The 22,437-nt window shown below is 48.2% G+C and overlaps 1 protein-coding gene across 17 annotated transcripts in view; it reads right to left on the reverse strand.

Moving 5' to 3' along the window:
- The window catches only part of LOC126999031 (nascent polypeptide-associated complex subunit alpha, muscle-specific form-like), a 107,398-nt gene continuing 84,961 nt past the window's right edge, over positions 1–22,437 (reverse strand). For 10 of the 17 annotated variants that reach the window (XM_050861359.1, XM_050861369.1, XM_050861367.1 and 7 more), the window contains 10 exons: positions 15,072–15,130; positions 12,332–12,373; positions 10,887–11,034; positions 10,415–10,620; positions 8,950–9,066; positions 7,706–7,744; positions 6,028–6,108; positions 5,152–5,209; positions 1,395–1,469; positions 1–1,190 (listed from right to left, as the gene is read on the reverse strand). In XM_050861359.1, the coding sequence (XP_050717316.1) occupies positions 1,069–1,190; positions 1,395–1,469; positions 5,152–5,209; positions 6,028–6,108; positions 7,706–7,744; positions 8,950–9,066; positions 10,415–10,620; positions 10,887–11,034; positions 12,332–12,373; positions 15,072–15,130 (947 nt within the window). In that variant the 3' untranslated portion in view covers positions 1–1,068. The remainder of the gene's footprint in view (positions 1,191–1,394; positions 1,470–5,151; positions 5,210–6,027; positions 6,109–7,705; positions 7,745–8,949; positions 9,067–10,414; positions 10,621–10,886; positions 11,035–12,331; positions 12,374–15,071; positions 15,131–22,437) is intronic. The other 7 variants (XM_050861364.1, XM_050861363.1, XM_050861366.1 and 4 more) reach the window with 6 other exon arrangements.

A 22,437-nucleotide genomic window follows, 5' to 3' on the forward strand; every position in this document is an offset into this window, starting at 1 on the left:
TTCAATATATAATTGTGTATATATTTTTTCACAAGATACATGGCAGAAGGCAGTGTCATGGAGGCAGGAGCGTGGGCGCGGCGTGGGAGGGAAGGCCCGGTCCACGCCCGCCCAGAAGTCGCTCAGCCCTGCGGGGGACAGCGAAGCACCTGGCCTCCCTACACGCTGCCACACGCCGCACCAAACCTACTTCCTGCGGAGGTAGGGTGTTCGTGGTGCGCGGGAGACGATCTTAAGGTCACTAGTGATGCATGGTGACATACGCACGCAGGACTGGGCGACGTCTGCCCCACCAGCACAACCACTCAAAGGCTGAATGAAACATTCCCTGGCTGCCCTAACGCTCCCGCACCACCTCCAGCCTCGCCGCCGCGCCAGGCCTTCCTTCTCACTATTACCAGTTCATAAATAGCTGAGAAGGAGCCCCAGCAGCACTTTGAGGGGGAGGAGGGTGTGCGACACTGAATATGAACAACAATGAAATGTCGAGGGGGAGGGTACAGTTCCGGCACAACACGCCCTTTTCGTCACCAAGCTGGGCATCTTCCTTGGAACTCGACCAAAGGGTGTTAACTATGGTTAAGAAACATTAGGAACGTAAAGATAGAGATGCTCATCACAAAGACTGGCTTATTCCAGAGCACTATGAGTACATGAAAATAATGCATTAAAGGAAGACGAAGATTGTCGACAAATGACTCTACAGGCACGGCGCTACAGGAAGCCGTTCACAGTAAGTAAAGTTGGCTGAACTATACGAAGGAAAGGAAAATCAAAAGAACACAGAATAAAGAACTCAAAACTAACGCACTGCTGATGAAACTTTATGCCAGAATTGAAGCACAGTATTTAAAGCTAATGGGTTTGATAAATTCACTGCGCATGAAAATAATGTTATGTAAATCGCAAACTCGAGTATTGGTGATTGGAGAAACGAAGACGAAAATATACAACACGTCCGGCAGCATTAGCAGAGACGGCCAGCGACGTCGCTGGAGGCTTGCACCGCCACCTCTGTCAGGCCCACTAATTGTCAGATCATCCTGAAGGCCATCCTACTCGATGCTTTTACGTGGCGAAGGTCATCGGCTTGTAGTGGGTGTTGTAGGTGCCCCAGCCCTTGGCCGCCAGGTTAAAGTTGAGGGAGTTACGCTTGTCCTTCTCTGCCTGGCTCAGCACGGCCCGAGGCACTGTGGGAAAAGCATTCAGTTAGAAACCTCTAAAAGCACCAGCATAATTAGCACTAAGGTAATAACTGTGGTCTGTATTTCATTAAGGGTCCATGGGTGGCGTATATCCTGGCGCACGATATCCCTCCGACCTGGAGGAAGAGTGGACAGGACACCTTATGTATCTCTGGGCAGCACTCAGTGTAAGTGACGAAGGGGACTCACCGTCCGGGGCCGGGGTGGGGGGTAAGGAGGAGCGCTGCACCACCTTCACCTCGGCAGTGTAGATGGCTGCCGGGCCTGCGGAGGGAGTGGGAGGATTGGTGCTGGAGGACGGCGAGGAGAGCGGTGGTGAAGGTGACTCGTTAGTAGGAAAAGAACTCCTTCTAGTGAACACCATGCAATTTTGAAAGCTGAGCCGCGGCTGCATATACCCTGAGTAGCCACTCCCTCTCCCTTCTTCGTCCTCCTCCTCCTCCTCCTCTTCTTCCTTCTCTGGCTGTGGGTCGGCTGCATCCTTAGAAGAGCCTTTATGGTCAGGCTCTGCTTGGAAGGCAACTGTTTCTGCTTCTTCACTTACTTCAGTGCCTTGTTTTTGGCTCATGTCTTTATCCAAACAATGAGACTCAACAGACGTCTTCTTGCTTTCCTCGTCTTTAGAATGACCAATGAGCAAGCAATCCTCTCCTATATGTCTTCCAGGGGTCTCCGCCAGGCGGTCTCTGGTAGTTGCAGTCACGTCAAGTTCGTCAACCTCTTGGTCCATGCTACTTCGGGACACACTGCGGTAAAAGTCTGGCGGCTTCAGGTCCTCTATGACGACGCTATCAATAGCAGATGGTGCATTCTGGAAACTCAGTTTTATCTCTTCCATGAACTGCCGTAATTCTTCTTCATCGAGAGACGACTTTCTGTGTTCATCTGATACCTCAATAAGCGGGATGCCTTGGGAAAAGTTTGAAGTTACGTCCTCAATTTCGGAATTTTCGTCATGGGCATTAAAACTCTCGCGAGCCTGAGGTAAAGGTTTGCCTGATACGCTTGCAATGCTGCCCTTATTCCGTTTATCAAAGGAATATAATTCTTTACCGTCAATAGGTGCCACAGGCAACTCTACTTCTTTCTTCCTGGAGGCATTAGAAGATTCGTCGACTTCGAAATCCTGTCGGTCTGTTTTAAGTTCTGAATGGTTTTCATTGAAAGTTTCAATGGGGTTCATCACTGATGGCTGGATTTTACATTCACACCCCATTGGACTTGAGGTCTCAGTATACCGCGAACATTCATCAGTGCCATGATGTACGAGGAAAGTGGGGCCCGGGCTGGTGGCTGCGTGGCTTGGAGGAGTCGACGAAGGGCCAGGGAGAGGACGCGGCGGGGGTGAGGCGGCTGTTAGAGCAGACAAACCACCTACCTGTGGCCCAACACTAGGATCAGTAGCAACTATACACGGAAGGGAACTCTCACTAACAGGATTTTGCGGCAAAGCAATACCAGAGAAGCTGCGTGCAGTGGGGTAAGCAGCAGATACTGAAGGGCTACTGGCAGGATTGCATGGAAAGGAAGTGGGTGAGGCAAAGCTTGTGTTGTTTACAAGTGATGAGAGTGATATAAGTGGGAGGGAAGTGGGTCGTGCTGGCCTGGTGCTGCTGTGGATGCTACTAATTTTGCTGGTAATGTCAGTGTTGCAGACATTACTTTCATGGTGACAGCTGTTGCTGCCGGTGCTGTCAGAAAGGCGGGTGCTGAAGTTATCACTATGAGTGGTAAGAGGTGTGCCCTCCGCGCGCCTGCTGACCTCTGGGTTTGATCCGCAAGGGTCCAAGGCAGTAGAGATGTGTGCGAGGGATTTGGTGGCTGTCGATGAGGTCTTGACGTCATTGAAACACTCTTGACGTGTCTCCGCCTGAGCGCTGTTCTCGAAGTGATGATTCAGTGCGTTCTCGGTCAAGTAAGCAGCTTCGGTTCCGTCGGGAAATACGTAGACAGGAGGCGTGCCAGGCTTTAGTTCCTGGTCCCTATATACAGTGCTCTGGGACGACGTGGGGCCATTGTTGTGGGGAAAGAACGTGGTTGGAGTCACGCCGGAGGTAGAGGAGGGAGAGGGTAAGGAAGCAGGAAGGTATGCAGGCACAGAATTTGGTCTACCAGAATCTAATTTAAAAGTTGGTTTGAAAGCACCACCACCACAGCTAGCGACGGGCACTGAGGCCAAAGCAGTGGATGTCGAAACGGAGCTGTCAGTGTCATGAATGGGTCTTTGAGACGAACTAGAAGGCGTCGCCGAGGAAGTGCTACTGGGAGACGGGTGAAATTTTGTTGGTTCGTGTTTCGGTGATTCTACAGGGGGGGTTCTGGAGGCTGAAACTACATAATGTTTTATGTCAGGAGAGACTACTGCCGGCACTGGCTTAGGAAAGGCAACGGGGCGTGCCAAGGAACGTTTAGATGCTCCCGAAGCAGTCGTGGATGCCGGGGCGGGAGAGGGTGTCACGGAAGAGCTGGCAGCACCTACCACCAGTTTAGGGGATGCAGAGGCTCTACGGTCATCTAAAGGCGCAGCAGTCTGGCTCTTATCACTTCTGCATGTGGGGTTTGGGGCTGGTGAGATAGACTGAGGTGAGTTACGAATGCGGGGAGGGGGAAGAGGAAGAGGTTTTGGAGAGCAGACAGAGTGGTGAGGGGGTGGAGAGGTGAAGGCGTGGGAGGCTGGGGTCCGCTGGTTGCCTCCACAAGGGGACGGAGTTGGGCTGTCACCGCTGCCTGTGCGGTTCCCCGATTGCCAGGATTTAGGCTTGGGAGGGACTGCCTTAGGCTTGTTAGATTCTACTTTGGGCTCGGAGGATTTGGGCTTAGAAGGTTGGGTCAAGATCTTTGTCAGGTCTGGAAGGGTGAACGAGCCTGTAGACAGACAGTGGAAGGCGGCGTGAGAAAGAAAAATAAAACTATTGTAATAGAAAGAAGCATTAATATTATTATGCTTATGATTAATATCTTATTTTCCAGTGCATGCACACATTTTCACGTATACGTATGGTAAGACAACGGCATGTGTGAGAGAACAAACATGCAGTTGTGTGAAGGTCGAGTTGGTTAGCGAGAGGAAGGGAGGTGGGCGGCGGCGAGACACCAACATGCATCAACACACCTGATCTCGCACCACTAGACTAACAGAAGGGTGTTCTAGCTGTACACCAAAAAAACTGAAACTATGGGAAAAAAAACATCTTTTTTTCTACAGTACCATGGAAAAGACACTAAAGTTACGTGTCAGCTATGATAAAAAAGGCAATGGTAATTGAACCTGTGGGGAAGCAATGCCGTCGAATGACTAACAAACGGCGGTATTAAAAATGAAAAGAACTGACTATGAGGACAGACGGTGTTGGTGTATGATGCTCAGTGTCCGTGCTGTGCTTCCGCTCTGGCCCCTCCCGCAAGGTCGTGAGTAGTACATACACAAGTGCCGTGGCCCAAGGGAAGATGTTGTCCAAGCCACAATAGAAAAATAAGTAAAAAAAATGTGAATAATATTAATACATCTAAGCAAAGTGGCAAGACGGTTCTGTTTGCTGTACACAAGTGAGTGGAGGGCGGCGGGCGGGGGGCGTGCAGCTGTTCCCCACTGTTGGAGGTGTGAGAGGCAGCTACTAGCACGCGAGCCCCGGGACTAACCACCCTGTCGTTACTGCATGAAGCGGCCAAAAGAGCGGCCGACACACCAATCAAACTAATACGATGAGAAGCCGAGGGTCTATCATTTAAGGGTAAAGAATACCACTTATGAGAGCTCTCAGAGTTCCCCTTGAAATATAATTAGGGAAAACAATGTTGATATACGTATGGTGGAAACTACAAACAGGTTCAGGTCCCGAGTTCCTGACGAGAGGGTGGCTTCCCGGGGCTCGAGGTGAGTGTGTTGTGGCAGTGTGCGCGGCGGGTCCCCGGGCGTGCTGGGAGCCGGGCGAGATGGGTCACATACCTGTGGGAGGGGTTGCTGGAGTGGGGATCACCTCAGCGGACAGGGGCGCCGCCATCAACTGTGGGAAGAAGACATGGATGTGAAATGCGTGTTATGCACCTATACTGGTGCCCTGCGCATTACTGCCAAGATCAAGAAGAAGAAATCCTACACATGGATGTCATACGAAAAAGTTCTTGTAATGGGCACTGAGGCTGTGATGCGCAGGTGACGGTGGTGGTGGTAAAGATGATGATGGTGATGGCAATGATAACAATGATGCTGATGGTGAACATGATGATGATGATGCCGGTGCTGATGCTGATGATCAGATAGTGGGGCAATCACTCAATAATAAAAGCTCTATATGTTTAAATTTGTTCACCATCAAGCAATGAATCTTTCTAGGTGAATGAAAAACGACTAACATGGCAAGCGTAAGGTATAATAGCCACGAGAACATTGAAGTCTAAGTGCTACAAGGCCTGCGAGACACGCACTGACGATCTTCTGCTTCTGATGTGCGTGAGGTCACAGATAAGTCTTTCAACGTGATGACAAGGCAAAAACTAGTTAGAGAGAGAGAGAGATCTAGTATAACTGACAATTTCATGACTTAATGGCTGAATCACGACTGATATACTGTTGTGATGATCATGGGTAAGCAGTGCGTGACTATCAGTAAATATTATCTAATAAAAAGTAGTGACTGTCAACGATGATGATACTGATTAATTATAAATAGGTTCATAAAGACTCCTTGTAAGTGTTGACCGAAGAAGAATTATTGGCAACGAATATGAGAAGAGATATTGGTGTAAGCGATGGTGAAGAAGCTAAACGAGGGACAGCTGAAGAAAATCACAGGCCAGAAATCGTCGTCTGTGTGTTACTTACCGACACGGGTTTGGGCGGCTCGAGCCACGACGCCGCCTGCGCCAGCTTGTTGTCTGCTCGCTCGACCACGGTGTTGGCCAGCTGGGGGGGAGGAGGGGAAACAGGCTTCAGACACGGCTTATGACGCAGCCTGCTTCCGTGTTTATTAGGCAACAGACTGGATGTCGTACTTAACCCTTGTACAGCTGGGTATATATTTTTTTCCTGATTATATTTTGCAGCCTTAGTCTACAATTCATGCGGCTTGTCTACCACACACTTATTAAATTATAGCCTTACTAACGCTGTGCCGCTGTCATGGTGTTTATCAGGCAATGTACCGGATGTCTTGTTTGACCTTTGTACATAATATTCATACCCTGAGTCATAACTTTCTCTCTACCCTGGACATCATGTTGCTCCTGAAGTATGGTATGAGCGGTATGCTTATATGAAACCTTTACGGTACGTTGGCTTCGGATATCTCGCTAACACTTAAAGATCAGCGCCATACAGCCGCAATGACACTTCTCTCATGCACAAATATCTACTTGTTGGATATCCTGCTCGGAGCCATTCACATCTTCGCCTCACGGCACACACGTCTCCCTCATTTGTCACCTCCTGGATGCTGGTGGAGGGAGGCGGCGAAGGGTTGCCAGTCACGCCCCTCGCAGCACCTCTGCCGCCGGGCCGTGAAGGAAAGGCATTGACTTCTTCACGACTTCTTGCTAGAGTAATCTTTATTTGAGTGTTTAGAAAATAAAACAGCAAAGATGAACAAGTCATGCCCTCAATACATCCGGCTTTTATGCGAGGGGGAAGTACTGATGTCTTGATAACCGCTTGACGAAAGTTCAAGTAGGTTTAGATTAAGCAGCAAAGGTAAACAAGGTTACTAAATTTCATTCATGTTTTCAAATTGAAGGTATTGGCGTTTTCTCCCACACGAGGGACGGCAGGTGGCTGCGGTCTGTCCTTGAACACGGTCACAAGCAGACATGCAACACGCGGTTGAAATGTACAGTGAAGCAAAAGATACAAATAGCTCCGTAACCTTCACAACGTCCACACACTAACACTACTTAACAACCTTACAACAAACTATCCACAGTACTTCGGTGGCGACAAGACCACCAATGCATCAAAACTACCAGTCACTACCCATTACGCTCCTTAACATATTTACAACTACGTATATACTCATGCTGGATAAAAATGTCTACTGAAGATATCAACGACACGAGCTGTACAAAGCAACACTTACTACGCTCCACGAGAGGGCGCTGGATGCTTACTTAACCTGCGGGAGACTACAGCAGTGCATCGCCAGGAGGCTGACGCAGCAAGGAGTAAAAATGGTATCTAATAACACCGACGTTTGAGAAGCCATGTTTTTGCGTCTTTCCCAAAGTTATTTGCATGACAGTGAAAGTGCTCTGAAGGCAACCAGAAGAAAAAAAAAAGCCAAGGTGACAGGAAGCCATAAAAAGTAACCATTACGCTTCACTTCCCCACGACTTTATATCCCCAAGAGTGCATCCGCATACATATAGTTTCCTGCACGGCTTTGTCTATTCCTTCTCCCAACGGGTCTACGTAGCTAATGGGTCAGCACACAGAGAGGAGAGTGGTAACTACGAGGTGGAGCACACACAGGCGCCACACACAGCCACGCCCCGCACACTGCACGCTATACCTCGGGCCGCTCGCTGCTCCCAGGCCTGTGAAATGCGCCCTGCAAAATGTGTAATGTGTATATGGTATCAACGATCCTTCGTGTGTACATAAGAAAGGGTGCAATGCTTGGGTACCATGAATCATTCTGCTGCAACCAACACAAAGACAAAGGATGGAGGGGGGGGGGGGGTCTGGACGGTCACTCACTGTGTATACGTATAGCTAAATGGATGGATAAATAGATTATATATACAGACAGAAAAAAAGAAAAGAAGGAAAGGAAATATGAAGAACAGACATAAAAGGAAAAAAAAATATACACAGTCAGATAGGTTGATCACCAGCTGTACACACATAACTACGCTAATGAAGCAGCAAAATAATGGTCAGAAACACTGAATTCCGCCCATGAAGCACTGCTCGATTCGCGGACACTCTTGAGCTGGAGTGGCAGAGACCAGGGCATGGATATGTACATTACGGTGGTTCATGCGTGCTTGGAGGTCAGTGTTTAGTGTCGCAGCAATCCAGCTTTCATAGGAGCATAAAGCTGGTCGGTTAGATCTGGTTTAAAGAAATTCTCCTAGAAAGTAAACCACAGTATTAATATAATAGAGTAACAAGGCAATAAGTAAGGAATGAGAAAGCGAAGGCCTTATTATGCGTCGTGCGAGCAGCTGGGGCGGTGTGTGTGTCCAGCCTGGAACAAAGGCTTGATGTAAAGCTTTTAAACATGAGAAAAAAATGAAAGAGCCACGTTGTGTTGCGAGTGAATGAAAGGAGAAGGGTGCTGCAGCAACACATGGACTGACAAACCATGTGTGTGTGTGTGTGTGTGTGTGTGTGTGTGTGTGTGTGTGTGTGTGTGTGTGCCTGATCCATTTGTATTAGCAAGCTGTAGTAAATTTGCGTGAGGGAATGTGCCAGGCATGTGCCCAACGCTGCTGTGAGTATACAAGCGCTTTGTTACGTCTCCGCAAGGCCGCAACACACAACCACTGCACCGTCAGCCAGTTCCGTGTCCAGTGGTGGAGAAAGACCTAGAGTATTCATAAAGGAAGTTTAAAAAAAACACTTCAACAATACTTTCGACATTAGACGGCTTTTAGTGTTTAATAAATCTGAGATTATCATCTGCACCACCACGGGAAGCGACAGGGCTGGGAAGGAGTCAGGGGGAGGTGGCTGTGTGCCGTGACCTCAGAGTGTCTCCGTGTGTACAAGCAGCCCATCCAGCCCACAGAAGTGTAGGTGTAAGTGTACCTTTAGCTTCTGTCTCTTATCGTCGAAGGCCGCGTCGGGAGTGCCCGTCTCCATGGCCGCCTGCCACGGGGACTTGACCAGGGTGAGGCTCTCTTCCCTGCTCCTCAGGAACTGCTCCTGTGGACGTCACCACCACACGTCTGACCCACTGACGGCTTCCACTACCACAGCAACTACTACTATTACTACTACTGCTGCTACTTCTACTACTACTACTACTACTACTACTACTACTACTACTACTACTACTACTACTACTACTACTACTACTACTACTACTACTACTTCTACTACTAGGCTACTACTAGTACTACTATTACTACTATATCACATTCTCTCTCTCTCTCTCTCTCTCTCTCTCTCTCTCTCTCTCTCTCTCTCTCTCTCTCTCTCTCATTTTTTCCCTCTCGCACACACAAAAAAGGCAACCCTTGGACAAGAGGACACACCTAACGCAAGCAATGGTCGAGCAACTGAAGCAAAACAAAGGGTGTAGTGAGGGAGGTGTTGGCGTGAGCGGGAAAGAAAACATGGAAAACCCAAACCATAAACTCAAAGCTGGCTGTAAGAAACCGAATTAAGTAGGCTCGTAACACACCGGAGAGAAAAAAAATAAGACCTGTTAAAGGAAAATGCATAACGGAGCAAAAGTTAAAGTTCAGACACAAGCAGAATAATAAAGAAAAAACAAATAATGTGACATCTGCTAGAAAAGAAAGAAAAAAACAAACAAACGTATGGATAAACGTTGAAACACGAGCCAAAAAAAAACAACAACTGGATGATGACCTGTTAAACATAAAAAAAAAAACTCATCACAAGGGGAAAGAGAACCAAACAAAAACGGAAGAGTAAAGGAATGTATAAATAAAACCTGTTAAAGGACACAAATAAACGTAAATAAGTTAACATAAATAAATGCATCCTGAAACTTAATGAAAAAAAAATGAGGATGATAGGAAATATAACCTAAAGGGACAGACAAAATAGCAGGTGTTGTGAGTCTCCAAATAATCAAATAAAGCTTAAAAGGAAACAAATTAGCAGGTAAACTCTGATAACTCAAACATATATATTCTTCTTGTGGCTGTTGCCTTTTCAACACTCACCATCACCATCACTAACCCAATCATTATCATCATCATCATTAGGCTCATCACCATACTGCCCACCGCTGTCGCCACCACAACCAAATCCCCTCTATCACCATAACCACCACCATACCCATCACTATCATTCACCACTGCCTCCATCACAACCAAACTCAACCATCACCATCACCAAATTGTCCATCACCACTTTCAAAGGCACTACTATACTACACTACGACCCACTATCACCATCACCGCTACACCATTACTAAGGCACCTCCACCACCACTACCATCACCATCACCACCACCACAACAATTACCGCCACCACCACCACCATCGCCATCACCAACACTATAATCAATAACACTTACCAGTATCTGTTGTTGCTGTCTGTTCCTCTCCTCCACCGCCGACTTCTTGAGGGCCAGGTCGTTGGCGGTGGAGCTGATGGACTGCTGCTGCTGCGTCCTGGTGGAGGTGCTGGTGGTGGTGGCGGAGGTCTGCGCCTTCTGCACCGTCGTCTCGTCCACGATGAACTTGTCCATTCTCTTCTTTCGTTTGGCGAAGAGCTCAGCGCCTGCGGGAGGAGGTACGAATCGAAGTGATGAGACTTTTAACTATATTTAATGAATTTATTTATGTATTTACATTATATATTTATACAAAAGAAAAAGAATGAAGCCCAGGATTTATCATTTGTATTAATAACTCGATCCGTATAAGTTTAACGTACTGAAGATGAGTAAACTAAACCGCATCTCGTAATATGACTGAGGCGTCGTGTGTGCGTATGTGTGTGTGTGTGTGTGGGGGGGGGGGGTCAGGAAATACTGGCACACTCACCCTTGCCCGTCGGACTCTGCACCTCCGTCACGATCTTTCCGACTTCGGGGCTGGTGGGGATGGAATCCATGAGCGCCTGGTAGTGTTCCTGCACGGCCTGGAAGTCCTGCACGCCCTTGGGACTCATCAGGAGCTTCATCGGTGGTTTCTGGCGGAGGGAGGAAAGACAGTTAGGGCATGAACGCCTACTTATACACTACCATTCCAATCGGTATTCACCAGGGAAAAAAAAAAAAAAAAAAGAGCTAAGGTAAGGAATAATAAAAATAAAGATCGATAAACATTATTTAACCTTTTTTTATTCGATTGCCTCAAATTTTCCAGTGTTTACTTTGTTCATGGGAATACCAATTGGAATGATGTGCACAAAAGATATACACAGCCTAATGAGCTTACTGAGTGACGGCAGCGGCATCAAGGGCGAGGCTCTCAGACTCCACACGCCTGCCCCGCAGCCGCTGAGAACATAACCTGGCATCGCTTATAGGCAACAGCAATGGCAGGTGGAAAGTTGCAGTCTGACTTGTCCCTTTCCGTTATTCTTTCTTAGTGAACTTTACTGTCGTCACCAAATCGCCAAATAAAAGTGAAGGCCGCGCTGGTGAACGTCTTTAACCTGTTACAATCAGGAGGTTATATAAGAATTTTCTGTGTCAGGATTCGGTTCAAATCTATAGCAAAACTCTACCTGGGCCTGTGATGGCAAAGTTGCACGCTGGAAATATACATGACCCTGATGCAATTTGTTTCCTTTAATTTAATTTTTAATATGCTGCATCATCGTAATAATAGAATAGCACCTTGACTGTTGTACTTCTACCCCTTCCTGCCCTCTATGGAGAGGAACAAATGGGCAATAATCTCTCTAGTTCTTGGCTTGCTTCCAATTGTAGGTACACGTAACAATGATAAAATAATCTAAATACAAACCCATCGCAAATGGTTAACTATTCCTCTGAATTTTGCTTATCAGTTCAGAGTCCAATCGAGGAAGTGTCAGGGCAGAAACAAACACTACACTATGTTAAGAGGGCGCGGCGGCGCGCACAACCAGTAGTGGTGAGGCTGCTGGTGCTGCTGTTGGTGCTGGGTGAGCAACGGTTGGCAGCATCCTTGCGGGGTCCCGTCTCCTTCTCACTGATAGTTCTCACACTCTTTAAAATTTCTAACAATAATTTCTAATCATCTAGATTTCTAATAAAAGAAAACGAACTAACGCAGTGACACTAAATTCACTCCTATGTTAATGAGACTATAGCATATCATGCCTATAGCATGTTATACCTATAGCATATTATGCCAAAATATTATGCCTTTATCTAGATTGTTATAATCATCAAAACTGAACTAATATCAGATAGCGGTTTTAGGAAACCATTCCGGGAAGCGGGAGCCTCTAGCGCCCCTTCTGCCGCATAGGCGGCGGAGGCGTGGCCGTCACTTACTTTGGTGTCCGCCTGGGGGGCGGCGGGCACGGAGGCGGGGCGCTGGGTCAGCATTGCGCCAACGCCAGCAACACACACAGCAGACACAACACCACGAGGAAGATAAAATAATAAGGTCAGAGTCAAAACATGACACAGAGGAGGAGAGGATGACGGAACACAAATATTGGAAAAATTAAAAATAAAATAAATTAGTACGCCTGTGCAACCACCTATTTTACAGCCTTAGTCAATGTCATATGAGTATAAAAGTATGATTTACCGATTTTTCTCTATTTTCCCTTGTCTCAGAGGAAGCCAGCCCGTGGTGGTCGTGTCAACCTTGGGTCGTCCCTGCTGAGCCTCACTCCCGCCAGCATCACGTACAAACACTCCCATAAAGACAGTCGTCTGCCCTGCCCCGTCTCGGCGGCTCAGCGTTTTGAACGTTCTGAAACACGTCTCCTTGCTGTTTTCGGCAAACCAGCAATCAAGTCACCGCCGATTGGTAGAAGTGACGAAGCCCTTCTGCTGGGCGTGGGAGGGCTCTCGCGAAGAGGCACACAACTCAGGTGGACGTCAGACATACAGTGGTACAGTGGTGTCGGTGACGTGAAGCTAATAATGTGAGAAACAATGTATAATCACTCACAGTAGTGGTGCACTGTGAACAGTGCGGCGGTATATTATAATATTCAGGACACGTTAAAAATATAAGATGCCGGTCCTGTCATAACTCATAATATTGCTCCACACTTCCCTCAGTTCCTCATAACATGTAGCATTTAACGCCGCAAGACGCTGCTGCAACGCGTTTGTGGCTGGTGTGCACACGGCCAGTTTGTAACGGGTGAGGGGCTTGTGAACGATCAGATGTGCTTCTCCCAGTAATGGCCCTAAACCAGGTACAAATACACGCCTGAGGACATAAGTTTGATAATTATTGACCGACAATATTATTTTTATTCGAATGAAGATGCAAAATGGGTGGAGGAACACGGCTGAGCGGCCATGCATTCTAAATAATTTTGCACGGTTTGCTGTCTCGGGAGATATTTGGCGGTGCGCTCAACGAAGAGTCAGGGACGGAGAACACTCTTCTACGAAAACACAAGATACAATTATTAGATTTTACATCACACGTTACTGACGATTAGAGAAATAATCTCCATTATTCTTGTTACTACCGCTTTCGCCGCTCCCACTCATCCTGCCAACTTCTTCTAAGTGCGAAGAAGAGACCCGTTTTTGAGCCCAGGCCCCCAGCTGGGCAGGCACAGGTGGGCGCGGCGGCGGCAGAGGCGAGGGGAATGAGGAAGGAAGAGAACCCTTGAAATAGAGGAAACGGAGAATAAACGTAGCAATCATAAACCTAGACATCTTTGTTCGTTCCGCTGTTTTCAAATTAATTCAAGGTGCTGGCAGATTTAACTCCCTCGACAACGGGACGGCCCATTCATCAGCGTGGCAGACCCTCCCAGCCTGGGCCTGCCCGGTGCGTCAAGCGGCGGGAACGTTCTTGCGCTATTCTTGGGTCTGATCGGCAACAGATGCTCGTGTGGTGAGTGGGTGGGCCTTTACTGCTAGGCGCAACACGCCAGCCAAGGAAACAGTGGTGCTGCTGTGCAGGAGTGACTACAAGAAATTTTTAAAGAAAACCAGTCCTTATCCTCTCCCGCCACAAGGGCGTGAAGCATGTGGCATCTACCTCAGTGACGTGACGTGCATGATAAAACAGTTGATTACCCCGCAATAAGGCTGTAAATAGGGTGCACAGACCATATCAATTCCAATGTTAGGCAAATTAAAATAAAACAAGACTCCACATAAAAAACTTAAAAAAAAAAGAAATATCAAAAGCTTATAACTGGAGACAGCATGAACAGGGAATTAAAGGGACGAGGCGCCGCCAAGGTTACTAGGTTGGTGGGTTGGGGGGTGGATGGGGGCCACGTGTGCCTTGCAACCACAGGCCTGCCGGGCTCCCTGAAGGAACATTCACACCTGGGTGGAGGAAGAAAGTGGGGAAGGGAGGGAAGGATGGCTGCCAAATTGAAGGATCATGCATCTGGAATTTATCTGTATGGGTTCCCGTGACACACACACACACACACACACACACACACACACACACACACGCAAAGATCGGTACTACGAGCTCTGTGCTCTTCCGTAGGGGAACGGCTGGCTGTCTCGAGAGAGACCCGCAGCAGATCAAGAGGTGAATTACGCACACACACACACACACACACACACACTATAGTGCAGTGGTTAAGGCTCTCGCCCCCATCCGAGATGTCCCAGGAGGAGAGGAGACGAAGGGGCAGTCTCCTTTAATTCGTGTCCCCTGTCCACCCAACAGTGAATGAGTACCGGGTGTCATAGGTTGTGTCCCGCCTCCAGGGTGTGAGGTTTCAGCCGTACCAAGATATCCGTCTTTCTCTGAGCTCCAAACTCAGTCGTGGACTGTACTGCTTGGCGATCGCGAGTTCGCGAGTTCTATCGCGTGGTCAGACCAATGTGAATGGTGAACTGCACACACACACACACACACACACACACACACACACACACACACACACACACACACACACACACGCACACTTGTACGTACTGCATCTATACATAGATACAGATAGACAGATACAAATAAATAGATAAATATTTGCCAGGAAATACGGACTAATCTCTCTCTCTCTCTTTCTTTCTCTCTCTCTCTCACTACCCCCCCACCCACACACACGCGAGCTGGGGAACTTACCGCTGGAGGGTGTTTGAGGGTCTGGTCATCCTCCTGGCCCTCGCCGCCCTCACCAGAACCTGTGGGGGAAGGGGGGGGGGGGTCAGTAGTGGCAGTGGTGGTGGTGGTGGCGGCGGTGGTGAAAATGGCACTATAGTGGGTATGAGGGGGGGGGGGATGCGTCCTAATGATAATACTGGTGATGTTTGAAGTTCTAATGGTTCTGGTGATGGTGGTGACAATGGTAGCAATGAATCAGAGGATGGTACTAGATGGTAATGGTGCTGAGTGTGGTGGTGGTGGTGGTGGTGTTTATCTTCTGGCACAACTCTAAGGCGAAGGTTGAATATGGCTTTTATTTTCTTTTTATATCTGTAGCTTAACGGCACACCTGAGACACTCACAAGAATAGTCCTACTCTCTCTCTCTCTCTCTTTCGGTTCACTCATATCTAGCGAGCCGGTGAGTGTGTGTGTGTGTGTGTGTGTGTGTGTGTGTGTGTGTGTGTGTGTGTGTGTGTGTGCGTGCCGGTTTGACACTCTATGGCACGCTTCTGACAGGTGGTGAGGTAACGGGGATGACGCCGCCCCGTGGAGCATCACACCGACGCTCTCCGCCCTCCCCATCCACAGTCCTCCCGTTACTACACACACGCACACGCACACACGCACGCACGCGAGCTAACACCCACCCGCAAACACACACACACACACACACACACACACACACACACACACACACACAAAATAAAAAACTCCAATCCCTTGCAAATCAATGATTCCACTTAGCTTCTCGTACGTTACCCGTTATCATGATTGTCATTCCACTGTTGTTTGCCGTGATCATTGTAATGCTTCTGTTCCGAACTTTTTTTTATGCCCACCAGGCGTCTCTGATACATAGTAATTCGTCACATTATATGGCATTATATTACACTCACTACGTGCAAACATTCGTGTCACATTGCAGGACATCTGCTGTTACGTAGTCGAGGCAAAACATCGTTATCGAAGCAGCAGTTTCTTCTAAAGATAATGAAAATAATAAGCGAAACTGACATTTGTCTCCGTCACCACAAGGTGGATGCTTCCCGATCTGAAAGAATTTCACAACCTCTCCTCCCAGTAAGTGGCGGATGTTCGTTATAGCTAATCACTTTAATAATATCAACGCTATCCAGTCTGTGACTCCACCTCGTCATTATCTTTGTGTTATGTTGCCCTCCTCCCCTTTCACATCAATATAATGGCTTTCCTCCATTACCCTGGATTCATCCGCCCCTTCATGCCGCTCACCTCCTGTTTTTGTGCCCCGCGCCCTCGGCTGAGGTCTGTCAACAATATAAACATCAGCCAATGTACGAGTCCTTTTCCTCTCCGACGCCCGCCTCTCGGTCATACACATTAAAATCGCGGCGCCCCGGAAGCCATTACTTTCAATAATACGCATCGTGACTGCCCTCCACTCTCCCTGTCAAACACCAAAATAACCAGACACAGAGGGGCACAGAGGTGATAGCATTATTTGGCCCAGTGTTTATTTATCTTCTCTTTCACACTTTTTGTGATACAAGAGCTATGGTGGGCGACAGGCGGCTGGGTGTGGCCGCGACCCAGCACGTCTCCCGCGACACACACACCCACATGAAAACGTTCGTTGAAGAACTTAAATAATGAAAGCTACACGTGGAGCACCGCATAATAATCATGACAATAGTATGAAAGAAAGGGCAGCAAGTAATTATATTCCTGCTGAGGTGTGTTTGTAGCACGGACGCCCTGGGGCTGGGGAGTCGCCAACCACTGCTATTTTCATGTTTTTCACCGTGTCCGCTCCGCCCCGCGTGTCTGGCGTCGCGGTGTTTCAGTGGCAGAACGACGTCCGCTAGATTGTGCCACGCCCATGACTGTATACCCGCCCCCTCCTCTAATTCTTTCTCTCATTTTTTTGTGTATTTGTAAAATCTATTACGATCTTTTATAACTAATGGACGAAAGTGGTGGATGTTAAAGTGTTGGTGGTTGTACGAATTTCATAATATAAAATGTTTAACGTATAAATATAACAATGATTAAGGTAATCACTTAAAACTTCAGTTTTCACAGACAATGATTCGTAAATGCTGCTATTTTAGCATTTGAATAAGAAGAGAGTATGAAGTTGACAGTGCTTTCACGTGGCTGGTTGAAACAAGGATGTGTGAGGCAGAAGCAGCGAAATGTTTTGTGTAGTGTAAAACGTGGCCTCGGTCTGTTGGCTTGCTGCTGGGTGTCGGGGCGGAGACGGGTCAGGCATCTTGACGGAGAGCGTCTGCATGAACAATCAAAGAAATGAGGAGGCGTTGCAGACCTCCTTTCCGGTACTTAGTTATCTGTGTCCCGGGAACCATTGTTGCGGCGGGGCGAGGCTGTCGGGCCGCCTTGCTCCACGAGACACCACCCGCGTGTCTTCGCTGCCTCGGTGTGGTGGTTGTCGACAATGAATGCTGTCTGTCGCAGCATATCAAACTTTTTATACGAGTGCTGCACATTTCTATTATGATTCAGTCTCCCTACAATTCAGCAAGTAATGTGATATTTTGCATGAGTATGCATTATAATTATCAATAATGAAAGTAGCACAAAAGCTTCCTCGTGACCAAAATTCGAAATTGAAAATATGACGCAAGGAATCACTCTTCTTGCTGGACGCCCCAAAACCTGGGCCCCACCGCGACGTTCATCTGCCTTGAATTCAACGACGACGGAAGCCAACGGGAGGAAGAAATGTGGCAACGTGTAGAAAACATGCTAACACCCTGACAGTGACTGAATGAACTTCAAACGTTGCAACAATAGCTACAGATCACTTTGGCTAAAAACAGGTCGAAAAAATTATCACCATCAAACAGTGAATGCATCGTATAACCACGAGTGACGCGTCACAGGCAAAAGTGCAGAGCGTCAGCGTGGCCCCGCCTAATGAAGGGGATGAGAGAACCCATGCCCCGCGCAGTAGTGGGCAGCGTTATCGTTTCAAAGACCAGTCCAAACCGCCTGGAGGTTGGCCAAGCCTTGAGACTCTCACTCTCATCGTGTGTCACCTCGGTCTGTCAACTAAGGTCATGGCCACACCACATCACCTTCAGCAGCAGTGAACTTCCATTCTTTAGATCAACATATTCAGCAACTATTACTTTCTAGTTTAAAGGGAAAGGTAAATACTTGCATGTAACTTGCCCATGTGGCAGCACACAGTGTGGGTGGGTATATCATGCAGAAGAACATGTGTATGTAAGCAAGGGGCAGCGACTCACTTGCAGGGTGGCTCATGCCGGGCAATGCGATGCTGGGGGACACTTGTTGGAAGGCCCGCTCGCACTCCTCGGCGATGGCATTTGCCTCTTCGATCATCACTACCATGGGCTTGGGAGGCTGAAAGCCCACACAGGGCACCCACCCGGCACGCACGGGCATGACGAAAATTGAAGGTCTGACGTTTGGCTGACGAACAAAGTCTCAGACAAGGTTCCGTGACTGATTAAATAGTATACTTTTCAACAGCTTTGCACAGTTGTCCTTCACTTGCAGGGTAGTGTAGAAGTTCACTTGCAGGGTAGTGTCGGGGTTCACTTGCAGGAGAGGGTCGGAGTGGTCTGGGCGGCGTACAGTCTAGTAGTGAGTCTCACGTCTTGAATCCTGTCGCATGGCTTGCTGAAATTATTTTTCACGAGCCCAGTAACGAGTAGCGCCACGGCCGGCCACGCCTGTACTGGGCGGGCCGAAGGGTTGGCCGCAGGGAACTAACTGGTGGGCTGCCACACGCCGCGGGGACGCTGGCGCCGCACTCCGCAGCGGAGCGCCGCGCCGGGAGTGTCGGTGCCACGCCCCGGCACTGGCGACTGTTGGGGCTCGTGGGCACCTTCAAGACTTAGCAAATGCTCGATTCAAAATATCTTGAGAATATTTTACTGCATTGGAGTTGTATTCCCGGCGCTCCCAGACCAAGCTTACTTGCTGTCCCAGCAGATATTTCTTTCTGAATGGAGTACAATGACACCAAAACAACACTCAGCACCGAAGAGTTATTAGGGGTTAAAAGACGTCGCCTCATATTTCCTTGGGACAAAGTTACAACACAGGAAGTCCTCGGTGGCCAAGGCGCTCCGCCAGCACTTGCACCGGCGGTGCCTCTTCCACGGCAGCGCGGGGAGGGGGGCGGCAGAGGCAACTCCTCACTGTCAAGAAGCATTTCGGTGAGCACACTATGTCCGACAAATAGTTTTCATTTGATGGAATGAGGAACATGCTTTTCCTCTTTTTTTTTCCTACAAGCAGAGCGTCCCGCGTCGTGCGTCATTCTCTCCCGCGGAGGCCCAGCACGCGCGGGCCGACGTGTCCCGCCCAAGAGCGACAGTATGTTACCTCAGTGTAAGTTCATCGTATGGTCGTATCCCACAAGGTCTGTAATAAATTCCCTCATTCATTTTCAGTCTCTCATCTTTTCTTTTTGCCATCTTTCTCGTTTCCCTCCATTTGTCTTTTAATCTCTCTTCTCGTTTCCCTCCACTGTCTCAAACACTCCATAACCTACCCGCTGTGCCGCCAAGAGTGTGGTAAGTATATTTTCCCTACTTTTCTTCTTCCTCCCACTCCCTATTGCTCCTTCCATCTCGAGCTAGCGAGGTAAACACCACGTTGCATAACCGAATTATACCACTGAAAAGTCATCCCTTCTGTTGCCAGTCCTCTCAACGGTGATACGCTGTCCATCCTACTCTGCCACAGCCTATGGAGTCATCTGGTGCGACTGGAGGCCACAGAAACCCCCCACACCCATGACGTGACGGAGGCACATCCTACCCCCCTGCCACGCGATACCACGGCCCCCTGCCCCGGCTGGCGGTAGTAGATCAGGTCACATGGTTGCGGAACTTGATACAGCTGCTGCTGTTACAACAACAGCAACAACTACTACTACTACTACTATTACTATTACTACTATTAATACTACTATACTACTACTACTACTACTACTACTAGTACTACTACTACTTCCAATGATATTTCGGTTTATAAATTATGAAACAATATCAGTAATAATGATAATAATAATGATAATAATGATAATAATAATAATATTAATAAAAATAAATAATTATGCAAAGCATAAATTTTATTATTGCTATAAATCTCCAGGTTTACGTGCCTGCGTCCCGTGTCCACGCACCCCCAGCAGCCCGGCACCTGTGCACGGCACGTTCGGTGCGTCAGTTCGTCTCGGTGAACTCGCAAAGCGGAAGGGAACACTTTCACACATTTCTACGAGGGCGAAGTTAGCCGTGCAATCCAACTCCTTTCAGCTATTTACAACTTTCCCCTTTCTCCGGGAGGCGGCATTCATTCGGCTTTTTATTTTATCATTCTATATTGTACAAACGAGTCGCTTCGCTTCTTCTTGTTGAATTATAAGACTGCGAAAAAACATACTCCGTCTGTATATCACGCTCTGTTCCTTTTATCTCTCACTCCCTCAAAGATCACTTTCTTTCTACGACTCAAAATATCTATGTGTCACTTTTTCGTCAATATTGATATCAAAGTATTTGAAGAAAATATTTTTGAATGTTTTTACTTAGCAAAGGTTCGTTGTAAAATATCCCAAATACAAAATAGTATAACCTTCGATAAGTTGTTGCTTTCTTAGTACATTCGGAAGAGACGGAAAATGGGAGTAAATGGTGAAAAAGTAAATAGAGAAAAAGAATAAACGAGGCACGAGGCTGTCAAGAAAAAAAAGAGTAGAGGAGAGAAAAGGAGATTGAGTACGAGGGAATAAGATCCAGGAAGGCACGAGAGGACGCTTTCACCTCACCATCCCTCACCACCACCACCACCTCCACCACCACCACCACCAACACCACCACCACCACCTCCACCACCACCACCAACACCACACGACAGTCCATCCACGTTACCCACCCCACTCTGCCCTCCCTTTCCACCTTGCCCCCACATTGGTCACCCTTACTCCACCCTCATTTTACCCCATCCCCACCCTCCCTGGCCCTCCCCACTTCCCCATCCACCTTTCCCCGTGCTCTGCCCCATCCCGAACGTGAGCTTACCTAGCCAAGCCTCATCCCCACCCGACCACCACCTTGCTCAACCTTACCTCACCCCTCTATACTGTATCCTGCCCCAACAACCTTTCTACAGAACCATGTCAAAGCCTACCCAGTGCACACCTTCCAGAACCATACCCCGCCCCGAGAACCCCCATTTCTTCCACCTGCTACATTCTCTTCCTCCTCCACCACCCTGCTCAGCCTCACCTCACCCCCTTTCACTGTATCCTGCCCCAACCACCTTTCCTTCCTTCTACCCTGCTCCATTCCCTTACAACTCCAGTTCTCTCCACCCTACTCCCTTCCCCTACTCTTCCATCTCTCCTCAGTTCCGGTCCCTTCAGTATCACCTCCACCTCCTCCACCCATAAATCCACACGCTGCCCCCACGTCCTTGCTTTAACGCCCTCTGCCATGCCCTCGCCCAAGCTTCCTTCATAAATTTTCCTGTCACACCCACACCCTGCCAAGGCGTCACCCGCACTACCCTGCCACCCCTGCCGCTACTCATCTGTGACAGTGCAAAATGAGGGAGCGAAAAATGGAAAACGGAAGAGGAAGAAAGGGATGAAGGGATGACACAGAGAGAGAGAGAGAGAGAGAGAGAGAGAGAGAGAGAGGAAAAAATAGTGGCACCGAGGTAGGTAGGTGGTGCCAGGTAACTTTACACCATTAGACTGCCAGCGGATGCCACTTCTCTCTCTCTCTCTCTCTCTCTCTCTCTCTCTCTCTCTCTCTCTCTCTCTCTCTCTCTCTCTCTCTCTCTCTCTCTCTCTCTCTCTCTCTCTCTCTCTCTCTCTCTCTCTCCAGACACAGGGAAAACTAATAAAAACAACCACACACAAAACGTAGCATCTTTCTCCTCTATCTCGACAGAATCACCTTCAGGAGATAATCATAAATCGTGTCGAGAGATTTCCCTACACCTTTGAACCTTTACTTCTATTACTCAGCGAAGGGAGATGAACGAGGGAGTGCTGGCGGCCTAGTGAGTCAACGCGTGTGTGGCAGATTTAACCGGACCCGAGAAAAGACGAAAATTGACTCATAGGAGGAAAAAGTGGCGACCTTGAGAGGATATTGCGACTGTTTTCGAATTGGGAGGGTTAGAGAGAGAGAGAGAGAGAGAGAGAGAGAGAGAGAGAGAGATTAGTCATTTCTAGTATCGCGAGAAGGGCCAATGGAAGATAGTAAACAAACAAATAAATCATGGTGCCCTCTTTTGCAGATGCAGCGGCCTTGAAATTTTCCTCTCAAGGTGAATACGATACCAGTCAAGTG

The sequence above is a fragment of the Eriocheir sinensis genome, chromosome 15, assembly GCF_024679095.1.
Source record: "Eriocheir sinensis breed Jianghai 21 chromosome 15, ASM2467909v1, whole genome shotgun sequence".
In the NCBI taxonomy this organism is placed as follows: Eukaryota; Metazoa; Arthropoda; class Malacostraca; order Decapoda; family Varunidae; genus Eriocheir; species Eriocheir sinensis.